The 20,072-nt window shown below is 38.0% G+C and overlaps 1 protein-coding gene across 14 annotated transcripts in view; it reads left to right on the forward strand.

Moving 5' to 3' along the window:
• The first annotated feature begins 1,645 nt into the window (after window positions 1-1,645).
• Window positions 1,646-20,072, forward strand: part of si:ch73-103b11.2 (myosin phosphatase Rho-interacting protein) — a 47,002-nt gene continuing 28,575 nt past the window's right edge. For 5 of the 14 annotated variants that reach the window (XM_067488949.1, XM_067488950.1, XM_067488952.1 and 2 more), the window contains exons 1-3: window positions 1,650-2,500; window positions 4,529-4,606; window positions 6,186-6,251. In XM_067488949.1, the coding sequence (XP_067345050.1) occupies window positions 2,381-2,500; window positions 4,529-4,606; window positions 6,186-6,251 (264 nt within the window). In that variant the 5' untranslated portion in view covers window positions 1,650-2,380. Of the gene's footprint in view, window positions 2,501-4,528; window positions 4,607-6,185; window positions 6,252-13,439; window positions 13,484-20,072 lie in introns of those variants that run through there. The other 9 variants (XM_067488962.1, XM_067488961.1, XM_067488965.1 and 6 more) reach the window with 7 other exon arrangements.

A 20,072-nucleotide genomic window follows, 5' to 3' on the forward strand; every position in this document is an offset into this window, starting at 1 on the left:
TATGTGTGTTATGTTTTCAATGACAAAGTGTATATTACCTTTACATTTCTGTTTAAGTACACCATCTCAAGTGCCCTTAATAAAACTTCGTCCATGTTTAATTAAACAAATAAATAAAGGTTGCTCACTGACGGGAGGAATAAGGCTTTGATTTAAGTGTTTTCCACATAATTTAATCCAAAAAAAAATAATAATATGTCTGTCACTTTCAGGCCTCATACATCAATAAGCCTGCCCATTACAACAGACATTGTTGACTTATTATCTGTACTTTGCTTAAGATGCAAATTTCAGTCTCGATCAGTAATGAGTCACTGCTAGGCATGTTATCTTGACTATAAAAGGACTTCTGAAAATTCTAATTACTTCCAAGTCTGTCCTCTTGTCAAACTCACTGAGTAAGCTTTACAAGAGGACTCCTATTTTATCCAACCGAAATTCAAGCTGTTGGTATGAAATAAGTTTCATTATAGCTTTATAATGTTTGGTAGAACAATCAGGCAGATTTCACTGACTCAACTCCAACCGCTATCTCTCACACATCCCTGTTTGATTTGGTTCTCACATTTTTCCTGGTGACTGAATCACATCCTGAACCCAAACACTGGAAATATGACACCAACAGATGGTGCTTTGGAGTCTGGACTGTAGGGTTGCTTTCCATGCATAAACCTGCCAAGCTTTGCTTAAACTTATATTGATACAGTACAGTATATTTGAGTACATTGCTTAGTTTTTTTTTTTTTTTAGAAAAAGTCAAGCAGTAGTAGTATTGCAGTAGTAGTAGTAGTAGTAGTATGCAAAAATACTTGCCACCATGTACTGGAGATAAGATAATGGAAGCAAATTAAGCCACCATAACATGCTATTGTCATGCTTTCCTTTTGTTACTTATGTGTTCTATTTGAGTATGACATTACATTATACTGTTGTTTAATACACGTACAGCGCTTGAGATAAGATAATAAGATTCCAGTTTTTAGCTTTTATTTTAATTTGCCACTGCCATGAAAATATACTTTTGATTAGTACTTTGATGTAGTTATGGCTTCAGGCTTTTGCGTGAAGCTACTCCAAGGTGCTTATCTTGTTTATGAGCGATCTTTACCATTTACAGCTTGTTTCATTTTCGTTTGGGTTAACCTTTTTTTGCTGACAACTAGTGTTCCTCGTTTAAAACAGCAACAGCAATGAAATAGAAATATTTTTAATATGTAGTAACCTTACTTTTATCTCTGCTTTTTTTTATTCTGTTATGTATTTGAAAGATTAGCACACCAGTAAAGAAAACAAACTGTATCAGCTAAATAAATAACCTCAACAGATAATGAGGGTTTCCTGAATAAATGTAGCCACTTGTTTGTCTTTCCAGCGTGAAATGAAAAATATTAGCTCAGGCTGATATTAAAAACATCACTTAATTACATGGAAGTTAGTTTTTGTTGTCATGGGCTCTTTAAATCTCACCTACCATGAGAGAAAGTACTGAAGATTTTCGATTCTTTCTATTGGACACCGCCCCGGTTTGGGGCTTGTCGATAAATGTTATTGGTCTAGGCTGCTGTCACTCAGCGCTTCACGCTCTCTCCTGAGCACCTCCCCAGCGCTCCACCGACTGGATGTCCGGCCCCAGCTCGGATTTTCACGAAAACATTAACCGCAGAATGCGTAGCAGCGCCAACTAGACGGCCGCTACGAGGAGAGTGACCCGACGTTATGGATCCAGCGGCACGGCAGCCGCGTCGACGGCATTTCTAAACTTGGAAAACGGTGTTCGGACTTGAACAGTGACGTTAGAAGCGAGACATAACGTTAACACTGAACGGCAATGACTGCGGTGTCACTTGATTTATAGAAACACACGGAGAGAGAGACAGAGACAGAGAGGGGAGCCGAAGTGGACTCCCTCCCTCGGTAGAGCTGTTCTATCCGATGGAGGCTGACGGGTCCGTTCCAGCGTACTCGAGGCCCGTAATGTCACCTGTGAATCGCTGACACCTCGCTGGAGGACGTAGTTAAATTCAGGGAAAAAAAAAGCCAAGCATTCCTGCGCGCTCCCGACGACTTAGCCGAGAAGGCTAAGTAAATAAAAGTTAGCTGGTCAACGTAAGCGGCGTCCTCTCGCGCACTATGACTATTATAGATGTTAACGTCACCTAATGAGAGGTTGCCCACCGCCTCAGGTAACCGCGGACAGGTGAACGGCTCATCGCGGGGTCTTTTATGGACTGTGCGCAGTTTTCTTCGCATGTGTTCCTTCTAGAAAGTTTTTGACACTAACCAAAGTGACTGCAAGAATTGAGCAGTTTCGTTTGTTAAAGAAAGACTTTTTGGATTTTTTTTTTCTTCTTCAGTGTCTCAATTATTTTTTTATTCAATCATGTCATTCAAAGAGAATGCATGTCGGAAATTTCAAGCCAACATATTCAACAAAAGCAAATGTCAGAACTGCTTCAAACCCAGAGAATCTCATTTGCTGAACGATGAAGATTTAAATCAGGTGACTTTCATTATTTCAAATTATATTTTATGCTTGTGATGTTGTGTCTGTGCATCGATGAGCCATATAAGTATCACGCATGTTTTCATCTGGACGTTTGATGGACACACTTTAAACACTTTGTCACGTGTTAACAGTCCATGAAGTGCAAAGTTTAGGTTAATTAGACATAATTAGTTTCCAGCCCAAGGGCACCTTTTGACCCTAATTCATGCACATGTAGGCCTTGATCCAGCTCCATGCTTTACAGCACACTGTCTTACTACCATCTACTTTTGTTAAGTCACGTGGGTTACAGTTACATCTGTGAAGTCTTCTAGGAGCTTCTCCAGCTAGACCTGCAATTTTTTTTTAGCAATTTACCTAAAGATCAATCCTAAAAAAAAGATCAGGAGCATCAGATTATTGCTTTACCAGATATACATAACAAATAAGTGCATTTGCACTTGCTGCTGGGCTGAGTTGTTGATATTGACAGGCTGTGAATGCTGGCATTGGGTCATACTTAACTCTGTTTGCTAATATTATGATAATTTATTGTGGTAAGCTAATTAATGGGACAGACAGTTTTTGTAAAGGATTTCCATTAGTGTCTGATCATTTGTTACTATCTTCAACATAGCTGTCTAGGGGCTTGGCAAATATTTTACACATTTCTTGGGAATTTAATTTCATTCTTTATTGGAATAGAAATACTTATTAATATATTTTTTACCTACTGGAATTTCTGATGCCTTTCAAGTTCATCCTTTGTTGGCAGTGCTTGACTTAACTTGACACTAGTGACCTCACACATGGAGATCATTTAGGTCATTGCTTAAAAGTCCTACTACAAGAAAATATTGAAGGCTTGTGAGTCTCATTCTCTGCATGTTTTCAGCCAAATGTGTAATTTCTTTTTGACTTTCAACCAACTCATTGTTCAACAGCCCACACTATTGGTGCATTATTGCATAGTCATTTATGATTGTAGAGAAAAAGAAGCTGAGGGGCCTTTACATACATACACACTCAAATGACACAGTTGAATCAGTCAGCCATTGAGGGATAAAAATGACCCAGATTTGTCTTGTCTATTTCTCTCTTGCCATTCGTGCTGCTGTCAGGTCATGTGAGGAGTGCTCAGTCTGACTTAAGTATTGAAATTCCTGTTATGTCAAGTTACTGAGCAGATAAATATGTTGTTCCTTCAATAGCCAAAGCAAAACATTATTATTATTATTATTATTATTATTATTATTATTATTATTATTATTATTATTATTATTATTATTTTATTTATTTTTTGGTATAATTGACTTTAGATGCACTGAATTTATAACTAATCAAAACCACTGGTAGGGGGATATGGGGGTGCCAGGCAGTTGTAAATGCTTTTCAATATGATTGGTAGTGTAATTGAATGACGTAAGGCACTTCATTTGTCATAGTTTAGGTGTAGGTAAGATCTGAGTATCTTTATTCTGCTTTAAACACAACCCTGAAGTGGTTATTTAGGGGTTTTCTGTCTCAGCAAACAATTGCTGACTACTACAGTGACTGCAGTTCAAGTACATACCAGAGCTATTTAGGAACATCTGTCAGGCCAACTTGCATTTCTTGGGACAAGTCTGAATTGCAAAATTGCAGCCACATAGCTAGAGCCAGCCTCTATACCCCTTCTCTCTCCTGGTTTTCCGCCATTGTTTTTCTTGGTAACTTCTGATTCTTACCGCCCTCTTCATCCACTGCGCTCCACCCACTTAGAGGATCAGAGGGAAAAATCATGTGTGTTGGCGTTTCCAATATTTTCCAGGGAAGCATGATGCCCTGGAATAAAGCCAGGTGGAAAATGTACTCTACTCAAGGCAGCTAGTGACTGATGCACACCTTAGAGTTAAAGATGTGCAGGTTTGTTTATGTAGTGCCGTCTGATATAGTGTCAGGACTTAGATGAGTATAATGTGGTTATATCTATGATAAATTAATGTGTGCCTGTTTGGGTGTTTGCTGTCAGTTGTTTGCTGTAATTTTGTTTTCTTTCATCAGGCCAAACCTATATATGGAGGATGGTTGCTACTGGCACCAGAGGGAACTAATTTTGACAATCCCTTACACAGATCTCGGGTAAGTGGTTTCATAAGTCTTTACCTTTGCTGGACTTAAAGTTCATTCCTTTCATAAGTGAGCATTGTTTTTGATTTCCTCTTTATGAAGGACATTTTAGTAGAGTTTTATGAAACTGATGCTCATTAAGTATAATGGTATCATTTAAAGGTAATAACTTTGTCTAATGTTGTTAAACTGTAGTATATATTCTGAAGGCTGTTGTGACAGGTATGTTAAGAAAAAGGTTGACTTGACTTTTTTTGTTTTCTGTTCTGTCGCTCTAGTGACCTCCAACAAACAGGAGGCCTGGTCTTTGCAGCTGCTGCAGCAGTTTCATAGCTTCCTAGTTTCTCTTTTATAAAAATAAGACTCACTTTCAAGCAATAATGAGGCTAGTTGTTATATCATGAATCTTGCATCCCTAGCATCATGTAATGGGAGCCTTACTTAGCTTTACTGGTTCCTTTATCAGCTCCTAGATTATAGTGGTGGTACATCCCAAAGAGGAGTAGCGAGAATGTGGGGGAGGCGAAGGAAAAGTCCCAGTTCTCACAGCCCCACTGATAGCTTCCATATGGGTTTTGGTAAAAGCTCTGGATCTTTCAACTCAACTACTGTCAACAGTCTGCTGCTGCTTTGACATCATCACTGTGACCTGCCTATTCTTATAATCAGCTCTCTACTGTGGGGCTGTAATTGTTAGCTGACCAATAAACAAAAAACTGAAAATATGCTGATCTGGTAGATGAATCATGTTTTAGAAACTCTTTTAACCAGGTTGTAGGGCTCTGAGGCTATTCTGTAATACTGAGCTTGAAACATTACACTTTATCTTTTCAGCGGCATCTGTTAAAAAAATGTCCCTTTAACTTCACTTGTGAAAGTAATCAGCACCCCAACAGAGACTTTGCACAGCCTTTTAGGTTACAAAGCACCTCTCAATATTTTATGGGTTGGGCCCTGGAATGAGAGCCCAGGAAATTTAACACGGAGACAAAATGGTGCCAGTGGAAAGCTGATTAGGGCAGTAAGCGAGAATAGTCCTGCAAACTGTCACCATATCTTTTGCAGATATATTGACGAAAAGACCATTGTTTTAAATCTGACCTTGTAGTTTCATAAATATAATGGCCTTCCTCTTTATTAGGCATTTGTCCCTTACAGTCAGGTTTACCAGCTTGCTGGGTTTAACTATTTGGTGCACCTGTGTTCAGCCTGGACACAAAAAACAGGACATCTGTGTTTTGTATATATGGCTCTCTTTCCTCATACAGTTAAGAATAACAATCTGAAAACTGGATAATTATTGTTTGAGATAAAACACGATGATAAAATGCTGTCTGGCTAGGTTGGAAGTTGTGTATGTGCTGTGGTATATACATAAAGTGTGCAAAAAATGTTTGCCACCGCATGGCAACTGATTTTCAAAGGTTTGTTTGCCTTGTGTATTTGCCGTTTGAACCTGTGTATCAGTGTCTTGATGACGTCTTTACATTCCTAAGGGTATATATCCTATTAAGCAATCCAAATTGTATTTGTAAATATTGCTAAAATTGGATAATAAATAAATTAATAAAATTTTTTTTTTTTTTTACAGAAATGGCAGAGGAGGTTCTTCGTCCTCTACGAACATGGCTTACTTCGCTATGCACTGGATGAAATGGTGAGTAAAAGCCTACTTCTTGTTAAATGTTGATTCTTGTTTTCTCTAAATAATATAAAATCTAAAAATATAGTGTAGTGATGAAACTTGTAAACACACAAATGGGAATAAAGACACAGCAGAGATGGCTTACTGAAATATAATTTAAATTTAAAACAGACATTTTATTTTTTAATTCTTCCAAAAGTAATAGGCTCTCTTTTTAACAAAGGCCTCCACACATTTCACTGTTGATACATCAGATGACAGCAAAGTGGTTAAAAATATCAGCGATTCTGTATTTAAATGGAGCTTGTATCAGTGAAAACAAGGAAGAACTTAGTGTGTGTGTGTGTGTGTGTGTGTGTGTGTGTGTGTGTGTGTGTGTAATGAATTTAAAACACTCTTAGTTGATCATACTACAAGTGCAATTATTTTGTTACCAGCACTTTTGTCTAAGGCGTACATTGAGAGTGCCAGTTGACCAGGCAGCCACCTCAGTGTTGACGCCAATGCCTCTTGCACACAAGTATTTAGTGAATGCGCTAAATACTATGCTACATAGCACAGAGGTGTCAAAAGGAATGAAGTGATACCACACAGTGTTGATACTAAATGTCATGTGCTGAGCTGTGTGTGTTTAAGTGGCTAACACGTTGTGCAAGAGCCCCATGGTAACTTCCTCCTATGAAAGAAAAACGGGAAAAACCACTCAAGGGTAGCAGATTAATGTCTGTAGTGATCTTTATTTGTTCCGGTAGTCAAACGTGTATCTAATAAATGGCATTAAGGCCCCCAGTATATTGATTGATTCAATGCGGAGCTGAACAACTTTGTTTTCTTCTTACTTGGTATGTGCTTTTAAACAAGGTGAAAGCAGAAGTTGTTGAAACAGAATTTGCTTGACCCTTGGTGTATGTAGCATTCTCTGGCAAAGCAGAGACAGACTGAACAGTTTTATATAACAGAAACAGCAGGAGAAGCAGCAGGAGATTTTCTTTTCTGTGCTTGCATTCATGGGGTCATTCTCCTTATAGAAGTCTGATGCACAATGCTAGCCTATTATTTGCATATTTCATCCAATAACGAGGAAGACTTTCTTTTATGTATTTAATCAAATGTTTTGTTGCTGAAACATGGGAAAAAATACTGCTCTGTAGTGTGCAAAATGGAGCCTATAAATCTTATTAGTGAGGCACTGGTGGCGGATGATAACGCTAGAAGAAGCATGGATGAAGCGTTTACAGGAAGAGACATCGGAAACAGAAAGGTGTACTCCTCCCATTCAGTCCTCTCTGGATTTATCTCTTCATCTTTTCATCTCTATTCTGAATGGTAGATCAAAAGGAAAGGGGGTATCTGGAGATTAAAAGATCAAGTGTCACTAAATATAGAACCTTGTCAGACCAAGTGCATAATCGTTGTTTTGTGTTGAACAAATGGCTGCACAATGGGCATATGTAGCTGGCACCAAAATTGAACTGTGCATAAAGCTATTCATACAGTTACAGTGTTCAGATGACCACAATCAACATTAAATACAAAAATTGCACTAACATTGTGATCAGTTTAATTTTTTATTGTTAGTGACATAAGGTCAAATTTGAGGACTGCAAGCGTTTACCAGTGTAACTTAGTTGTAGACCACATCAGAGCCTCCATCTGAGAGCACTGGTTGTGGTTGTAGATGAGGAGGTACCCCTCCGTTTTCCTCTCGGCCTAGTTTTATGGCTCTTGTGTCTTGGCTCTAACCAAACCCAGATGGGCTGTGGTCCCAACCTGCAAGATGTGGCACAGCTCTTGGGGAAAGGAATAGGTTAGTTAAGGCCTGAGAGAGATCACAGTTCTTGGTGGGCACATCATGCCATCATTTCATGATGAGACCAGCAGTGACTTTAAAGACCCATTATGTGCAAGAAGAAAATGGACCTGCAGTAAGCATAAGATAAAGAGAAAAATCAGTTAATACAAATGCTACAAATGTTAGCCTGCATGTAGAATGTGTGCTGCCATGCAACGCTAAGGTATTAGTGCAGATTGTTCTTGGCAAAGACCTCTAAAGAAGGGAGTTAAAATGTGCTACGTATAAGCTAGTTCACTGAATTATAAAATATAATTTGCTGTAAATGTGGTGATAAATTTACACTACCCACAACAGTGTCAGTCTCTATTGCTTGCTTGAGTACACAACCAAGCTTTTCCCAAAGCAGTGCATTGCAGTTATTTTAGGGGGAACGTTGCCAAGGCAACATGTTTTGTCCCTTTGTCTAGCAACAGTTGACCATGGCTTGTGTAACATGAAACAGAATTATTCTCTGTTTTGTTGAGCGCTTTGGCCATCTCTGTGATAACTGTAGGGATACAGAAGAGAACCCTCTGGAAGCAAATCATGAGCGTGTGGGCTGAGGTTGTCTCTAGATTCAGTAAGCAAGCCTTTCTACAGTAGCTGTCAAAAAAACCCATCAGACACAGCATTGAAACAAACGTACAATGGTGGAATGGACTGTTTTACAGTTTGTGCTGAGCTGCACGTTCCTCTGTGTGTGAGTGTCTGAATAACTGCACCTGTGACCGAGGTTGCTTGACAGCAGAGGCCATGTCAGACACAGGTGTTGCAAGGTTTAGAAAATTCAAATTGACATTCTTGCAAGAAAGTGGTCTTCATTACTTAGAGAGAAAGACAAGAAAAATAAATAACGTTTACCAATACACAGGCTTTTTGAGTTATGTGATAATCTATCATGCACACAAACAATCCATTATCACCTCTTGGTGAGGGCAGGTGTGTGGGTGTAAAGAACTTTTCAGCTCCACTTTGACATCAGTGTGAGTTAAAATGATCAACACCCACACTCTAATAACTGCTTCGCGATGCAGTCCTGAATACCTCACGTAACACCCACTCTAGTTCTTGACCATGCTTTGACCTAATTTTTACTTATTCTTACTGACACACACGCGCACACACACCACCACAATCATCATATAATCCAGGCTGAATGTTTTGTTTTTTTTCTCTTTGATTTCTCTGTATCTGTGGTTTCTGAGCTCACACTCAATCAGAGCCTCAGTTTATAACATACATGTTGGTCATTTAAACTATTTAAGCCCAGATTGAAAATGCACATTCAGAGACCCTGTAAATTGTGTTTGCCTTTAGACTGTACTGAATGCAGTTGACTGTCTGTGCCCTGGTCTTTTTTTTTTTTTTTTTTTTTATGAGAACATGATGTTCTTATGACTTTTCAGCTGTTGAAGTAATTCTCATTTTATCTTAGCTCAAATAATTTCCTGTGTTTACTGTAATTCAAGTAGTGGACCTCTGCCCCTACCACTATCAACTAGCTAAGTGACTTTTGCGACATTTGTACGTTCTTTGAGGTACACTACCCTGGAATAAATCTCTGAGTCATGAGGATACACAACCTCAGTCTGTTTGCCTTCAAAATTTTAGGATCTTTTGACAGGCTAAAACATGCACAATCTCTCTCTCATAAATGGTAATATTTTAACCTTTTTTGAGAGGGCTTTTTCTTGTGTAGGTTTTTAGAATGAGGTGAGGTTTCTAGGGTATTGGTGAGTGGGCAGTGCATCTCAGCTGTGTTGTTACCTCCAGTTATTCTGTGCAGGGAATAAGTGGAGGCTGACTACCACTCCACATCAAATCAGTGATACTTAAATGGGAGCTCTATTCGACCACTCAGAGCAAGCTATGAAAAATAAAGATGAGAGAGGAATTAACTGTTTGGTGAACATATTGGTTTGTGTTGGAGTGTGATGTGATGGGAAAATGGAAGATTTAGCATTGAAAGATAAATTATTTGACAGGGAAAAGGATAAACCTTGTGTTGCAAAGCTAACGTTAGCCTTCTATTGGATTATTATAGATTGTTTACGAAGTGTGGGTCCTGAGTAAGGCATGTGTTTGTTTTTGTGATCTGGCGTGTGAGAGTCTTCTTTTAACCCCTACCCTTCATTCTCAGTTGTTCCAGTAGGAACTGATATTCTGGAATGTAAACACCCATGGATTACAGTGGGGTCACTGTTCCCCTTGCACAAAGCCACAAAACCATGGAAACAGTCATTTACACAGCCTGTAATCATCAAGGTCTACAACTGCCACTCAGCCTAATGGCATTCGTAGTATTTAAGCAGAAACATTTTATCTTGTTTTTTTAATTTAATTTACACATTGAGAATTTTTTTTGTGGATTTTGTGACACTCTTTGTCAATTTCCATTTTAGACCGTTCCAATACAGTGTACAGTAGGGGTGCAATGATGTGATGTCAGTACTGGGTCTGATATTGCCCATGTGTATTTGTACTGGTACTTGTAAAACCTCTCCAAAGCACCAAATGTTGCATTAACCTCTGCAGATAGTGGTAAAAATGTCTGGATAATGCTGTTTTGAGAAAACTGTGCTCTGTTTAAGTCTTAATTTTCAGTTGGTAACATTCATTCTCATATTTCTCAAGACTGTTTTAAACATTTAACAATTTTTTTTTTTGATCAATTTATAAAACTCTGGTCACTGCCATAATTGGTTTAGAAGAAGAACACACAATAATTTAAGTTCCCATGGGATTTGGGGATTTGTCTAGCTTAGAATGCCCAGTCGTCAGGTGTGCTCTTTCCAGACTAGACTAGAAATCTGTGATAGTTGGTGGAAACAGTGTTTAAGTGGGAACTGTTAAGTCTTAGAAGTCCTTAAAGTCCATAACCTTCAGGTGTGTAATCACTGCTATTTGGACAGTGTCTGCCAGTGTGTCTCATCAGCTTAAATGTGCAGTGAATTCATGAAGGTTTTACTGTCCAGAAACTCATACTTTGTTATTATACACACACACACACACACACACACACACACACATATATATATATATATATATATATATATATATATATATATATATATATATATATATATATATATATATATATATATATATATATATATATATATATATATATATATATATATATATATATATATATATATATATATATATATATATATATAAAAAAAATTTATTCTAGCTTAGTGTGACTGCTCAAGTCTCAAATGTGCCTTAGCTGGATAGTGCCTTCTTACATAAAACAAAAATGCTTTCCATATGGTCTGTAATTTATTGCAGTGTCATCATTTTTTAGGGCCTTTTTCCCCCCCTATTTGCACAGCAATATTGTTTGAAGAATCTCTGACCAGACTGGAGTATATTTAGTTTCTTATTATATTTGAAAAGAACATGGTAATATATTTTTCTACCCTACACAAACACCTTGCATGGCAGTGTTGGGCTTCCTGACAGACACAACTTTCAGTTTGCTCACCTGAGTGATTGATCTGTCAAAGTGCACAACACTTGACTATTGCTTTTAAAAATTAGATCAGTGATTTTCCATTTAGTGGCCCAGTATCCTCATCTGCTTTCTGAGGAAATATGAGTGTAGTTACCAGGAGAGTATAATTAAGCTGAATACAGTGCCTTAATAAAGTTGAGCTTGGCTTGTTTGATAAATGACAAATCTGATGCTTGGTTAGCTTTTGGTCTGACCTTTTTTCTGTAGTCTGTGGTTTTTTCCCTTGACATTAGTCACCACACCATTCTGTATATAGCTAAAATAAAAATCTTATCTTCCCCACTTGCTTACTAATTGACTGCTTTTGTCAGAAGAAACTCTGTCTGGTTTAGGACCATGCTGATTGGCCTGGGTATAAGTCACAATTGTACTTTGGTCACCTTTTTGTTGTCTTTTATCATTAGTGTGCAGACTTGCGTAGAGGACTGCCGAGAAACATGATCCCAACTAATTACAAACTAAATTTAACCTTGGTTTTATTTTCATTCTGATCTCAGACCACACACTCAACTGACACAATATAAAGGAGAGGGAAACATTTTGTTTCCTCACAAATGCTTACACCCTTGTCAAGCCTCATTCTGTTTACGTGTGGGTGTGTGTTGCATAGCCAAAAAAGCTTTAGTCTAAGTTAAAATTCAGATTTATAAATTAAACTAACTTAACTCTAGGTTAGTTAAAATGAAAAATAATGAATTTAGTAAGGCATATTGATCTGGAAAAATATAAACAGATTGTCAGTACAAAATGCTATGTATCTCTGAACGTAGGCTTTTGTTTTTTGTCTACATATTAAAACATTTTGAACTTTTGCAAGCTTCTGCTTAAGCTTTGGACTTCAGGAGAGGTCCATTACTTCTGGTCCATTTTTACATTCATGTTCACTGCTGCATGAGCCTGTGGACAGGATCAATTTACACAGGGAACTAGGTCTATCAGCACCCTGAACAAAATAGTACTATACTGCTCATAGTAAAGGTATAATTGTTTCTTTATAAAATATCAGTTTTCTTCTTATGTGGGATTCCAATTGACTGTGATCTCTCATTCCATTTTCCCTTTGGGCAATATGATTGGCATGTAGGTTTGAACTAAATGCGTCATGGTGAGAAATCCCTAAAAGGCTCTCTTTTCAAGATGTCTTTACCATCCTTTCTTTGTATCCTCCTTCATTTTCTTGTTCTTTTTAATGATTTCCAACCATTCATTATGCAGAGAAAGGCTGGCTCCAGGAGCCTTTGGCTAAAGCAGTGTCCACTCTCACTTGCACTGTCCTCACTTTTACTTTCCCATTACTCAGTCCGATTCACTTTCTCTTCCTTTTATCTCTTCACTTTGTCTTATTCTGCTATTCTCTCATACATCTGTCTTTCATTCAACTTCTCTCTGGCCAATAAATCATTGGTGTTGAAGAGAGCAGCCAGTAGCATTGTGTAACTTCTCTCCCCCAAACTCTCTTGTCCAGAAAGCCAAACATGGCCTGACAGACTGCTTGCTCACTTTGTTCAAAGCACCAGAACACTGACAAAAGGCTTCATTTAAAGCATCAGGGTGAGGGGTAGCTAGCTCTGAGATGATCAGTAATAAAACAGAGTGTACTTGCATTTAAAAAATTCTTACTAAATACACATACTAAATACACACCAGTTTGTACTGAGGAAGCATTTGTCATTGAATTCAGAGTTGTACTTTTTTTTTCCTCCCGAGAATCCCACTAACCTGTACATGAGCACTGCTCATGTATAGTTTGAGCAAATGTCAACCGAGTTGATTATGCACGATCAGTGAAGTAAGATGTGTCAATTAAATGAAGTCTAGTTAAAACCTTTCTTCTTGTCTTTATTAGGATGCTGCCTAATATGAAGTCTTTCAGAACTGCAACAGGTGAAGGTGTAAAGTATATTTTGACCTTTTAGGGTTAGGGGCTAAGGCAAATGTTATGACTGACATATTTATTTAGGAAAAAAATGTACAGGGGAAAACAGTTAAAAGCTTTTCTCTACTGGTAAAAGCCACATAACCTGCAACTTATGCTTGTTTTGTTTTTGCTAACTGTTGTTGGGTGAGCCACCGCCTCTTTAAATCCCAACTCCAGCTTTGTCAGGACCTGGCTCAAACTCTCATCTTTGCAGCCACGGACTGGCCTACCTCCAACCTCAGCACCATCTTAATTCTCACTGGATTGTGCCTTTTTTTTTCTTTTTTTTTCCTTTTAAAGTAACAAAAGTTTCGTCCTAAAAATATATATAGTAATCTGGAATATTAGCAAATCAATGGCGATAAAAAGATTAGAGATTTTGATTGATGGTTTTAAATATATTTTCTTAATAAAGCAGGGGACCAGTGCACAGACATAGAGACATACATAGAGCCCTGCCTTCATTTTGCTAACTTTTTCCCTCAGTGGCCACAGGTCAACTTTGTTATATCTTGTTTTGTCTTATGATATAGCATAATTTACAACTGTGTTATTTGGACAAATTAGACTGGCTACTTCTAGCCCAGCTGTACTTTAGAGTATGGTCTTATGTAATTTCTCCAAATAATATCGACTACATTGCAGACTTGCACTGCAGAATGTTTTTGCTAATTGTATTGCTAGAGTGAATGTTATTTACAGAATGTGCTCTTTTTTTGAGTGTGATAGTTCATTATGGCTGTGACACTATACAGCCACAACACGCAATTCACCTTGGCCTACTTTTTGAAGTACTGTGTCAGAACACTGCAGTAAACTAGACACTGCTGTTTTGTGTTACCTTGTCGTGTCTTTGTTTTGTTTTGGTTTTGTTTTAGAGTTGAGATTAAAAGCTGATTGCAGAGCTGCAACTTTGGGATTTACAGCTCTAAAAGTCAATCACTGAGCTGTGCTGTTTTAGAGAAAGCATTCATTATTGGCCTTGGAAGAGTAGCAGTGCATTTTTGTGCATTTTAGAGTTTTTGTGTTTTCTGAGTTTGTGAATGCTGTTAAAAACTGTTTATTGAGGACCTACATTAGTTCTTGAAAGTGGAACTCTTCAGAATTCTCTCTACTTCTGTATAAATGTAACATAAAAAGTGGAAAATATTGAAAGTTTTAGAGTTAGCTCTAGGGAATCAAATTAAGTGAGACAACAAATTCACTTAATCCTTTTATTTTCTAAGGAAAATGGTCCAATTGTACATATTTTTGTTTTTATTTATATGCCTATTTGCATTTGTTTATAATGTGAACTTCTAGGTTTAGAGTACTATTTTTATTTCATAGGATATAATAAGGTGTCAATTTAAGAGGCCGGATATATTTAAAGAAGAGAAATCCTGATTTTTGCTGAAAAAGTATGGTCTTGACTGGCACATTCTTTATAGGTATAGATGCAGAGCCAGCAGACCCTAATGCACTGATGTAATGAAAAGAGTACATAAGCAGCTCCAATCAATTCGAGATGAAGATTTAAAACTCAGACAGCTGTACACATCAATTCATTTATTGTGCTGAAAATACAAAGAGCAACTCAGTCCTTCTTTTAGTTAAACAGAGAATTTTAGTTGATAATCCATCAAAGGTCATTCCTGTGCATAAACTGGCCTAAAGTAAATGCTATAAATATTCAGTTAGTGTCTTACCTTTTATCAGTAGGTGTAGTAAGAGGTTTGTCACTCTGAAACAAATGTAGGTGTTTGTATATAATGAAGTCATGCGAAAAATTTAACCTTCATGGTCAGTACATTTTATTTTTCACACTAGTCCTTAATCAATTATCCTCAACTAATTTAGTAAAGTTTATATCAAAACTATTTCACATGTATAATAAATGTTGCCAGCATATAAGGGCTATATTCATCATAGTCGTGGGTATGTCGGAGCGAATCTAAAAGAAACCAGTGTCTGAATGACAGAAAACTAGATCTTTAACTGATTGAAGGCAGCAATATTATGTTTTTTCTAAAGGATTCACAAATGTTCGAGCCCTACTTTAAGCGGGGCATCAGTTTGACATGTATTTGTGGATTCACTGTCAAGCCACCTGGAGGTTTAGATATGGAATATTTTCTTGCCTCCGTGGTCCACTACCAAGAAATAAGCTAGTAATTAAACTGTTTTTATGTTTAGTTTGTGTCAGAGTCATAGGCTCTGACTCTCATTCTAAATGATTTACTGTATGTTGAGATAGGGTGCATAGCAGATAAGAAAAATGACTCAGACTCACTACTGTCTCAGTAGTCTAGTGTCAAAACTAGAATGATGAGAAGAGCAAGCAAACATAACAGATGTTTAATGTATTACAAATAGGAAAGAGTGCAGATAACAAGAGTAAGATTTTCACATACTTTAACACCTTATAGTGTAATTAAGTAGGGTCTATATTGTTATACATTGGGTTCAGGGAGAAGTGACGAAACTTTAAGAATATTAAAGGGATTTGGATTGGCAAAGAAGAGGAACCATTACCAGCCTGGGAAACCACACACACTGATAATAACTCTGCTTAGACACACTCTGAACAGCCCACACAACATGACACAACTCGATTGTAGCACCTGTTTTCGCAGCCGGCCCATCTATTCTGTCAACACTCAGACAAGGACTAACTGATTTCTCTCACACACTGCCTGCCTTTTCTCGCAATTCATTAAGCAGTCGTTATTTTTATAGACATTACTTAACACTATTTTCCAATCTTGAATTACACCATTGTATGCTGAGGAATAGGAAAGATAATTTTTCTGGTATCAATACACATTCAGGTAATTATTGTATCCTGCAGTGTGCCTGCTACCACTTTGCCACCTTATTTATCGTAGCTCCTGCATAGTTGTATCTAACCGATCAATGGCACAGACCTAGCCTTAGTTTGAATGCTGTACTAGTGGATAAAATGATCTTCATCCTCCAACTCTCCTTCCTCTTCCTCCTCCTCCTGCATTTGTCGACTACTGGCTCTTAACACGGGATTAAACCACCCACATATCATATGAAGTGCACTACACCACCCACAATTCTTTCTGTAATACCTGGTACAAAAAAATTTATTATGTGGTTTGTTTTTCTCAGTTTTTTGTATTGTTCTGTGTATACAGTGCTCTTGATGTTAGCATTGACTCTAGCACTGTTGCTTTTTAACCAAGCTTGGAGCAGATGCCTATACTATAGTGTTCATCCAGACGTATTCGGTGCATACCAGTGGGGTGAGGTGGTTTTCAAAAATGCCTGTTGAAGCATATTTGGCCCTGCAGGAGAAATGTCAGACATCCACCATATGGTTTAGTTCGATTTTATAGTGCTACATTTTCCAAATACAGGCAGGGGTTAGGGATTAGTATGATGTGTGATTGTACTAGCTTAAAGATAAGTCTTGATAGTAGGGTAAAAATTAAAGGCCTGTGAGGTCTCTGTGATAGCGCAGATTGTAATCTTATTCATGACGAACCTCTCAGCTCTAGTCCTTTGTGTGATTGCTTTGTATTTCAAATCTGTTTGGGTGATTATTGTGGACTCAGAAAGGCGAGGGAGAAACTGTGTGTTTGACATTCCTCTGTAGCAAGAATAGAGGTGACTCCATCTGTCTGGCACCTGAGGACATTTTGCCACAGCTACTGTAGTTGTTGCCATGCTAACTGGTATCAAAATGTGTGTTTACCTTTGTTTTTCCAAGTTTCTAGGTAGGATTTATTACATAATTGCTGATATCGGTAATGAGCAGGGGATGTTGGACCCTGAAGAGACCTGATTCTAGGCCATGTACATGAGTCAGGATGAAGTGGTGCCAGTTCATCAGCTTTGGCATCTTTAATGATCAAAGCTCAATGGCTTTGAATCCAAGGTAAAGAACTTGGAAACTGTGCTTGAGGATCCTGTTGTTACATGACTAAAGGAGAGTAATGTAAATTAATGAGTAAAGTGATAGCATTTGAATTTGTCACCACACAAGTTGCCAGACAAACCCAAGTAACAGATGTTTCTCATAAGCTTACAGGTGTTCATTACAAACTTGATCATTGAGCAATGTCTTTGGTGCCTTTTAATACCAAATGAGAAATCAGACAAATGTATGAACAAGATGCTGCATGTATGCCACTTCATCACAATGTTAAATGCCATTCATGCACCACTTAAATAAGTCAGTTTAACTGTATGACTGTAGATTTTTCCATAACTAGAAAAATCAAAAATGTTGATGGCAAAAGAAGACATTGGCTTCACAACCACAACTGCGAGACCCTTAGACTTGTGCCAAAAGCTAATATTTCTCCCTCTGTGTCATAAGAGAGAATGGGATGTTTTGCTAAGCTGCGAAATGGCCAAGAGTCAAGGAAGCTAAAGGCATGTGTGCATAGAGTGTAATAATTGGCATTTTCTAAACAGAGTTGGTTCCTAATGAACAATATTGTAAAGTTACACAACCTCGGGCCAAAGTCACATGAATACTGTGGTCATGAAGAGAATAAAATAGTCATGCGTTGTAATGCAATGTTGAACATGATGAGAACCTTTTTTTTTTTTTAAGCATTATTTGGCCATAAGACTCAGTTTGAGTATTTACAGAAAAGACATTTTACATTTTAAGTTATTAAGGTTTTAATTTTATGCCACACATTATCATTTGGTGTTATGCAATAAAATATTCAAATATGTACCTAATGCAACTTTTGACAGCACCATATTGCCCTAATAAGGATTTTTGTTTTTACCAGCTGAATGACCGCAATGCATAAAGTTGAGTCTGTATGTTTGTAGGCTTTTATAATCTTTCCAACATTGATTATAGCCAAAGATATATTGGTGCTGATGCAAGAATGCCCTCCCGCCCTCAGTCATCACAGGGACATTAAATCTTTTTCTCTTTGGAGACTTTGTTCGATGAATCTCATCGAGACAGGATTCATCCTACACTACATCTTTGGAGACAAGAAAAAGTTTATGCTGGATTCATAATTTTCATGCTCTAATCACAAAGGGGACACTTGTTTAGGCCCCTTGTTTCTCGGCCATTTCCTTGTTTAGGGTTAAGGGGAGGAGTGGATCTGTGGTCTGTGGCAACTGACAATCTCACATTGTGTGAACTGGTGCTGCTTCACAAAGGGCCCGTTGTGGGGAGCCGTGGCTTGGGGAGAGGGGATTGGGTCTAGGTTAGGTGACAGAGAGGTGCGAGTTCAAGGGGCCTGGGTCTGGGGGCTAGAGCTGCAATTGCTGGCCAAAGGTAAAGTAGTTGTATGTTGGTGCTCAGCTGATACAGTGCTTGGGCAGTGAGGGTGCACATCTTACAGGAACCCTGTGCTGCCTGCCGTACTGTCCTACTGCAAAACTTTTATAGTGCTCCCAGCCAACATATATCTCCCTCATATTCACTCAAATCTTAAAGTGGTGAACAGCTTTATTTAAATAGGTTTTTAATCAGATCTGTTGTCAGTTTAATTTATTTTCTGTGTCCTACAAAATCTTATACTGTGATTATAAAACTGATTGCTTAAGCTGCTTGTACAACTGTTCTCAGAATTTGAAATATTTTGCTCTTTATCCTCTTCTGACTCCAGCTCAAGGACAAGCCCACATGCGTGGTGTCTTTTAGATTTGTTTACACACACAGATGTCTGAGCGATGCCAAGTCGAAGTCCAAAAAACCCCTGTCTTTTTCCTGCTGCACTGCTTTTCCCCCTTGAATACCATCTCAACACTTGAGCTCCCTTCTCTCACCTGGTAGTGTTCCCTTTTTTGGTCCCTAAACCTTTCTCTCCAGACTCTCAGGTCAAGCTGACAGCAGTCTTTGTGTCCAACCCAGCTGTCCCATGGTTTATTTGTCCATCTGTCTGCCTAGCCCAGCTGCTGGCATGGCATTTCAGCTTCTAGTGTCATAATCCTTATAATGAAATGGATACATCAGTGAACAATCCTGATACAATTTAACAACTTTTTTTTATATACTCTTGTCTGCCTTAACCAACCTGCTATCCTCCTCGTTCAACTTTGCTGTGTAAAATGTTGACACTGCTGTATATATATTTTTTTAAACGTACTGTGTGTTGAGACTGAACGTGACATTTAGTTGTGATGAAATAAAAAGGACCTGTCATCTGCCGTCAAGGTATGATTTCCCCAAACTTCTTTGTCCATGTGAGTGCCTAAGGTGATCTGTTATCGACAAGCTGTGGTTATTTTGTCCATGTTGGGGCCTGGAGTTAGGTTTGTGTAGTTGCTAGCTAACTTGAACATGATACCTTTTAATTTTGTTTCCAGATCTCTCTCCTAATACACAGTATTTGGATTTGCTGAGGGCTATAATTTGTCATCTGTGGCTACCTGGTATTCATAGCTTGTAACCACTGTGGTATTTTGGCATCTGTAATTCTGCCTGTATGCTGAAGGTAGGACCCAAAAGCTGTTCAAACAACTTTTCATGGTGAATGTGCATAGTTGTGCAGTACACTCTCTTACATCAATGAACAAGTCTAAATCCCTCAGTTCACATAAGATTACTGAGGCTGCTTGTACTGCTAAGTA

This window comes from Channa argus, chromosome 20 (genome assembly GCF_033026475.1).
Source record: "Channa argus isolate prfri chromosome 20, Channa argus male v1.0, whole genome shotgun sequence".
In the NCBI taxonomy this organism is placed as follows: Eukaryota; Metazoa; Chordata; class Actinopteri; order Anabantiformes; family Channidae; genus Channa; species Channa argus.